The following is a 7,907-nucleotide window of genomic DNA, read 5'->3' as shown; positions in this document are numbered from 1 at the left end:
GACTCAAAGAGTTATTTGGAAATAGCAACATTTGTTTCCAACAGGTTTTCATTCTCAGAGATGGTAGTGTTCAGTTCTCCTGCATGTCTTCCTTTTCCACTTTGCTTGCATGGAGTTGAGCATTTAGGGCACTCATCTCTTGTTTCAGCTTGGAGATCTCATGATCTCTTTCTGTCACCAGATCTTCAGCTTTCCTCTTGTTCTCAAGCTCTTGACACATCCGGATAGTCAGTCCTTCCAACTCCTTTATTAGGTTGGAGTTTGATTCATTCAACTTATTTACTTCAGCAATTAGGGCTTCTATGTCTGCTTCATCTGAAGAACTATTTTCAGATAGCTCCATCAGTTTTTCTGCATGTTCTCTCCTTTTTGGTTGAGATGCCTTGTATTTGACCATAAGATCATCATAGGCTTGCTCAGATTGAGTGAGCCGGTGGGTAAGTTCCCTCAAAGTGTATTCCCCCATATTTCTTTCCAAGTGGTTAAACTTACAGAAAGATTGGCTCTGTTGGCATTATAACAGACAAAGGGAGATTGTTGGCATTTCAATAAGGATATTGAGAAGGTTGTTGATGATTACGGATGTAACTGATCAAGGATGTTTACTATCTTAATATTATTATTTTGTCATTGATGTCAAGAAATTGATTTTCTAATTCAGTATGATGTTGCCATATCTTAAGAAGTATGATTTGATGAGTATAAAGTTATTGGTAAAAGACACAGAAAGAATGTGATGAATAAGGGGAAGAATAAGTTATTCAATGGGCAACTATTACCGAGTTAGACAATGATGAGATCATGATGTTTAGATTGTTTTGATATCATACATATGTTATTAATTGTAAGGTTAATACTATACTATGTTACCAAGCAAAGAACCTAGTCGGTAAACCCTAAGGTTATTACTATCGGTTAATGAAGGCGGAATGTCTACTGAGTGAAGTTTAGCATTTACCGAGTTGCAACCGAGTACTAACAGAATGTATTGAATGAATAAAAGCATTATAATGAAGGAAGCTGATGAGCTGGAATTGATTAAATGATTGGTATGCCATGCATGAAGTTTGTTAAAGAATCTTTGGCAAAGGAAAATCAGCAGGAAGATCTATAGTGCAGATTGAACCGCATTACCCTAGCACAAGTTCCAAGAAATATATGCAAGTTCTAAGGAGGGGTAAAACATTTTCAGATCGAAGGATACATTGAACCTGGTCAAGTTTGAAGATCTGATGGCTATGATTGATCATGGGAAATGTGATCAAGGAGATTAAGCGGTTGGCAAATTGTTTATAAATAAGGAACTATTAATAAACATTGTATGTGGGCAAGTGTATGCATAGGGATGCTACATAGTGATTACCAAGCACAGAAGCTTGAAGACCTGTTTGAATAACAGAGTATAGTGCCCACCAGATGGACAAGATAAGTCCTATATTGTATTGAGCAAATAAGAATCTACTTTAGCATTTTAGATGTGAAGTTTATTGGTAAACAGATTTGTCTCTCGTTATGTAATTAAATAATATCAGTGTGTAACACAGAAAATAGACAATTTCTCCTACCAAACAGTTGGAAAACCATTTAATTGATTAACCTCTAAATTTAGGTACAGCTCCCTCTAGTTAATGTTCATTGGGCTCCAAATTACATACAATTAATGGAATGCTTTTCACGAGAAAGCACTTAAAGGCAGTTGCATACACCAGTCAATACAAAATGAATGCAGGTACTGATCCATATATAATTTTATATATAAAGCCGGCAAACTTCATATGATCACTAAAACAAAATGAAAAGGCTTCCAAAATGAATCTAGCCAATAACCTTCTGCATATATAAAAATTATAACAGCCCTTTCTTCAAAATAGACTTGCACAGAAATCAACTTTGAAATCAAACACACAGATTTGAAATTGAAAATAGCTGTTAAAAAGATTCACATTCACAGATGTTCCTCCACTTTCTTCATACACAAAATGTATTTAACTAGTCTTAAAGCCAGTCTTTTAAAAAACTTAGCAAACCCTGACAAAGTCATTACACCAGATACTTATAGGTCACCAGACCCAATAGTTTTTAACCAAAGCAAAATTAACTCATAAGAGTTAATGGAAATCAACCCTAACTACAATAACTGAATTTTAAAGAAAATAGCTAGACTTGCTGGCAAGCAACTGCCAGCATTGCTAGTCATGCAGACTGCTCTATTTCGGTGTTATCACTCGGATTAGTGTCTTGGATAGACACCATCACCGCCTTGGCTGCGTTCCATTCTTGATGTACCTTTGAAAGCTCCTGGATTACCATTACGTGCGACAAATTGATATGAATAACTCTCTGCTTCCAAAGCTCCTTCTTCCTCTTTACCATTTGCACTTTATCCCTATGAGAATCCAGATGATCGAGGCACACGGTGAGCATTGATTCCACCTTAGATATCCATGTGAAATCTTCCACAGACAAGTTTTTCTCTATCTTAATCTTCCTGATGTGATTGCTGAATTGGTTAATCATTTCCATGGTGTCTTCCAGAGTTTCACTGCCTTCCTTAAGTAATTGAACATCCACACACCGCAAGTCCTTCTGCATGGTTGTCCTCAGGGCTGTTAATTCACCGCGCAGGCTAGCTGATTCATTATAACCCTGCTCAATAATCTAACTGCATCATTTGATACTTTCTTTGCAAATGAACATGACATCTTCATTCAGGCCTGACACTTGCTTTTTAGCAAGAAAATTCATTAGCCCATAATGTTGGATATCCCGCATCTGCTTTGAAATCACAGTCCATTTAGACTTTTCTTTCTGCCATGAGACCAAGTTGATATCTAAGGTTTTGGTGACCTTATTGGCATCCTTAAAAATCTGAACCAAGTTGGTTATGTAATTGGTTGCCTGGCACATGATTGTGGTGAGCCATTCTGAGAAAACCTCGGCGATCATTCTGTTCTGTTGAACTTCATCCAAGAATTTCTGATTGCTAGGTGACTTTGGACTGAAAGGTCCTGAATGTTGTGATAATGGCAATGGGCTATTCTACAAGGCATGAATATATTGAGCCATTTGTGTCAAACTCTATTTCATCTCAGCCTTGTCCCTTTCATCCTTCCAGGTATGGGAGATGATTCGTTTGGTAGAAGTCTCCAGGTGTTTAACATCCACAGCTCTGGTTCCGACTCCCAAATCTATCTGTTCCACAGCATAATCCACTTTAGAGGTCATAGCATCATCTTTGTTAGGCTTGGGTCTAGCGATATCCATAGTCCAATGCTTCGTATTTTCATCAAAGTCAATCATTGACTCTCCTTTTAACTTTTTAGGCTTCACAGACCTTCCTAGGCATTTGCTTACAACGTCCTCCATTGATACTGAAATCAGAACTACATTCCTTTTCCTGGAGATGGATTCATTTAACCATTTTGGTGCTAGGGTTAACTCTTTTGAGGGCATGGATGAAAACCTTACTGAGGACGGGGGAGTGGTATGACCTACATGTTCCTGACTCTCAAGTGTTCCTGAATCCTGAAAAATAGTATCAATGTCAATTGAAAGCTTGTTTGCTTTTGAAATAGGGGATGTCATTTTGCTCGGTGTTTTTTTTTGGATCCAAATCCAGAATGAGGTGAGAAGCTGATGGTTTGAAACCCTTCTTGGATCTTGATTTGGTTACCCAACCAGCAATAGGAAATTTGACCCCGATACTAGGTTTCTCTTAATCCTTCCCTGTACTTTCCCTGCATCAAAAACATGAATGTTAGTCCCAGCAAAAATTTTATTCATAGTATTCCTCTTCCCACTTTTGCTTCTTGGGCTGGTGGTTCACGCTGGGTGAGAACGACAACCCCTCAACCAATTTTTTGTCCTCCGTATTACACCAAAAGTGCGCGTCTGAGCACTGTCACTCATCTTCTTGTTCCAATCCACTTCTGGAAGAGGTTCATTATGAACCCATCTCATAAACTCAGTGTCAAGTGTATCCTCATCATCACTGGTGACACCTGAAGTATCCATGGGTAACTTCATATCATGAATTTGCTTCAAAGTTAGTCTTGACCAAGTCCTTCTCTGTACTTCAAATTCATCTTGACAACCCTCCCAATAATCTTCCAACTAAGAAACATGTTGATCAGACACTGCTTTCTTTACATACTGAGGACTGAAACCCCTACTGTCAAAGTTATCCCTCTTTACAAAGGACTTCAAATGAAACTTTTTAAATTTGAGTTCAAGGTTCAATGCATCAGAAACTGATCTGTAGCTATAATGTCTTAAATCAATGGGAAAAATCTCGCTTGTGTCGGAGTCCTCGCCATAATCTTTGGCCACATAAGCGAGCTGTCTAGATACCTCAATCAATATGCAAGAGTCTGAGACATACCTAGGAAGCCTAAAGGGCTCACCCTTAAATCCTTCGACTCTTAAATAAGTGAAATGGCTAAGTTGTATGAAGAAACTGCCATATACATTGATGAGTTCAACCGCTTCCATGGACATTCTTCTATGCAAATTTCACTGTAACTCGAAGGTTAGCCTTCCAGCGAAAACATCATTCCAATAGAGGTAATCATTAACATGCCCTTTCAAGGTTAAACTAGGATGATACTCATAAATTCTCATACCTTGAACCCATTTTACGTGTGACAACCTGGACCACTCTCTGACACAGGCAAGCATGTATAGAAGATAGGATGACATATAAAAATTGGACATTCCAAGATAGTTACTCAGACCCTCATGTAATATTTCTGTGATAATAGTTCCCCAATCAATAAACTGATTTTTATCCAGAGTAACCTGGATGAAGAAATACATCCAGTCCTCCCAGTAAAAAGAATGAGAATTACCTTTTACCCTACTCAGCAGTATGACCACATCTCGGATTACTGGGATTAAGTGTTCATGAGTTAAGGGTCTCGGTAACCTCGAGCCTTCCTTTTGGAATTTTATTAGCCAATTTCGCGCAATCACTATTCTATAATATTGCTTCTTCTCAGAGAAGACCCCGTATGATTTACCAATGGTCTAGTCTTCATAGGGTTCCCAATGTGGGATATCCATAGCTGCCATTACTGTTTATCTGTCAATAGACACCAAAAATTCACCATCATTTCTCCTTATGCACCTGTTGCCCTTGTCATAATGATTCATACACTCTAAGACTAATTCTGGACAAGGAATAGCAGTGGGGAAAGCAGCGGCTTCCAATAAACCGCTCTGAGCCACATCTTTCCTCATGTCTGCGGTTGAATTTTTAACTCTCCCCAGAAAGACCACTAAATGTCATGCTATTGTTCTCCCAATTCATAGAGTAAGACTCAAATCTATTTTATGGACCGAGTGAACCGATAAACTCTCCTGAAAACCATTGGCGCACGTGTAAACGAGGTGCTCTACCAGCTGAGCTATAGCCCTTCACAATTTAGTGTTGAAGATATACTAATAAAATAGATCACTTTCTGTCAAGACGGATGATATTTGATTGAATCATTCAAATCCTAGTTAAGGGCATATTGTTTATATGTCTAATTATACCTAGAATTGTTTCTAGGTACAACTCTATCTATGATAATAAATAACCCACTTAACTCAGTGGTTAGAGTATCACTTTCATACGGCGAGAGTCATTGGTTCAAATCCAATAGTAGGTAAAACTTATTTGATGCGATTTATTACTCAATCGCATCAAATAAGTTTTACTCTATTTTGAAATAATATCAATTATTTCGATTTATTTAAATAATGAATCCATTTTTAGATCATTATCGAAGTTGAACTTTACAAAGAAAGAGATTACTAAGTAAATGTAAGTTATAACTCTAAATGATTATTGACTGATCAACTCATTACGGAGCATTTGTGCTTTTTTAGGTTTTTTGCTAGTATTAGCAATTGGAATCAATATCCTTTTTTTATTTATTTTTTTATGAGAACCAATCCTTTTATTCTTGGGGTTTCCGCACTTGTAGAAAAGAAGGCAGGACGTATTGATCAGATAATCGGCCCAGTACTCAACGTATCTTTCCCTCCAGGTAATATGCCTAGAATTTACAATTCCTTGATAGTTAAGGATAACGATACAACTGGTCAGCCAATAAGTGTGACTTGTGAGGTACAACAATTATTAGGAAATAATAAGGTTAGAGTTGTAGCTATGAGTGCTACAGACGGTTTGATGAGAGGAATGAAAGTAATTGATACAGGAGGTCCACTTACTGTTCCAGTTGGTGAAACTACTCTTGGAAGAATTTTTAATGTTCTTGGGGAACCTGTTGATGACTTAGGTCCTGTAGATGCTCTCACAAGATCTCCTATTCATAGATCTGCTCCCGCCTTTACACAATTGGATACTAGATTTTCAATCTTTGAAACAGGCATTAAAGTAGTGGATCTTTTAGCTCCTTACCGCCGTGGGGGAAAAATTGGATTATTTGGGGGAGCTGGAGTGGGTAAAACAGTGTTAATTATGGAATTAATCAACAACATTGCTAAGGCTCATGGAGGTGTTTCGGTATTTGGCGGAGTAGGAGAACGTACCCGTGAAGGGAATGATCTTTACAAGGAAATGAAAGAATTGGGAGTCATTAATGAACAAAATATATCAGAATCAAAAGTAGCTTTGGTCTATGGTCAGTTGAATGAACCACCAGGAGCTCATATGAGAGTAGGTTTAATTGCTTTAACTATGGCTGAATATTTCCGAGACGTAAATAAACAAGATGTACTCCTATTTATTGACAATATCTTCCGCTTTGTCCAAGCAGGATCAGAGGTATCCGCATTATTAGGCAGAATGCCTTCCGCAGTGGGTTATCAGCCAACTCTTAGTACGGAAATGGGTTCTTTACAAGAAAGAATAACTTCTACCAAAGAAGGATCTATAACCTCCATTCAAGCAGTTTATGTACCTGTAGATGACTTGACTGATCCCGCTCCTGCTACAACATTTGCACATTTAGATGCTACTACTGTACTATCGAGAGGATTAGCTGCCAAGGGGATCTATCCAGCAGTAGATCCGTTAGATTCCACATCAACTATGCTCCAACCTTCGATTGTAGGTGAAGAACATTATGAAACTACGCAAGGAGTTAAACAAACTTTGCAACGTTATAAGGAACTTCAAGATATTATAGCTATTCTTGGATTAGACGAATTATCAGAAGACGATCATTTAATCGTGGCAAGAGCAAGAAAAATTGAACGGTTTTTGTCACAACCCTTTTTTGTAGCAGAGGTATTCACTGGTTCCCTCGGTAAATATGTTAGTCTAATAGAGACAATTAGAGGTTTTCAAATGATCCTTTCCGGAGAATTAGATGTTCTACCCAAACAGTCTTTTTATTTGGTGGGTAACATTGACGAAGCTACCGCAAAGGCTATGAACTTAAAAGAAATTTAAAGAAACAAAATGAACCTAAACCTTCGTGTAGTCACTCCCAATCGAGTTGTTTGGGATTCAGAAGTTCAAGAAATAATATTAGCTACTAATAATGGTCAAATGGGTGTATTACCGAACCATACTGCACTTGTAACAGCTTTGGATATAGGAGTCATGAAGATACGACTCAATGCTCAGTGGTCCACTATGGCTTTGATGGGTGGTTTTGCCACGATAGACAATAATGAAATCACATTATTGGTAAATAATGTAGAAAGAGGTATTGATATTGATCTTCAAGAGGCTCAAGAAAGTTTTAGACTAGTTGCAACTGATCGTGCGCGAGCTGAAGGCAAGAGACAAGCAATCGAGGCTGATGTGGCTCTCAAAAGAGCTAGAACATGACTAGAGGCTGCTGATGCTCTTTTGTTCAGATAAAGAAATATTAATTTATGAAATTGGAAGTAAATGGATAACGAAATAAGGATTCGGGACCACGCGAACTTTTTATTTTGATCTGTCTCTT

The 7,907-nt window shown here is 37.8% G+C and overlaps 2 protein-coding genes across 2 annotated transcripts; both read left to right on the top strand.

Annotated features, from left to right (window-relative positions):
* The first annotated feature begins 5,909 nt into the window (after positions 1 to 5,909).
* Positions 5,910 to 7,402, top strand: LOC131063062 (ATP synthase subunit beta, chloroplastic-like). Its single transcript, XM_057996836.2, has one exon. It carries the CDS (start codon positions 5,927 to 5,929, stop codon positions 7,400 to 7,402), a length of 1,476 nt encoding a protein of 491 aa, XP_057852819.2. The 5' UTR covers positions 5,910 to 5,926.
* LOC131063061 (ATP synthase epsilon chain, chloroplastic-like) lies at positions 7,303 to 7,786 on the top strand. The gene has a single exon (XM_057996835.2). It carries the CDS (start codon positions 7,412 to 7,414, stop codon positions 7,784 to 7,786), a length of 375 nt encoding a protein of 124 aa, XP_057852818.2. The 5' UTR covers positions 7,303 to 7,411.
* The last annotated feature ends 121 nt before the right edge of the window (positions 7,787 to 7,907 follow it).

The sequence above is a fragment of the Cryptomeria japonica genome, chromosome 11 (assembly GCF_030272615.1).
Source record: "Cryptomeria japonica chromosome 11, Sugi_1.0, whole genome shotgun sequence".
NCBI classification, from domain to species: domain Eukaryota; kingdom Viridiplantae; phylum Streptophyta; class Pinopsida; order Cupressales; family Cupressaceae; genus Cryptomeria; species Cryptomeria japonica.
The sequence above is the reverse complement of the archived record's forward strand: the minus strand, read 5'-3'. Positions and strand labels throughout refer to the sequence as shown.

Excerpts from the sequence above, each read along its gene's own strand:
- LOC131063061 (XM_057996835.2), top strand. The coding sequence starts at position 7,412 with ATGAACCTAAACCTTCGTGTAGTCACTCCCAATCGAGTTGTTTGGGAT.
- LOC131063062 (XM_057996836.2), top strand. The coding sequence starts at position 5,927 with ATGAGAACCAATCCTTTTATTCTTGGGGTTTCCGCACTTGTAGAAAAG.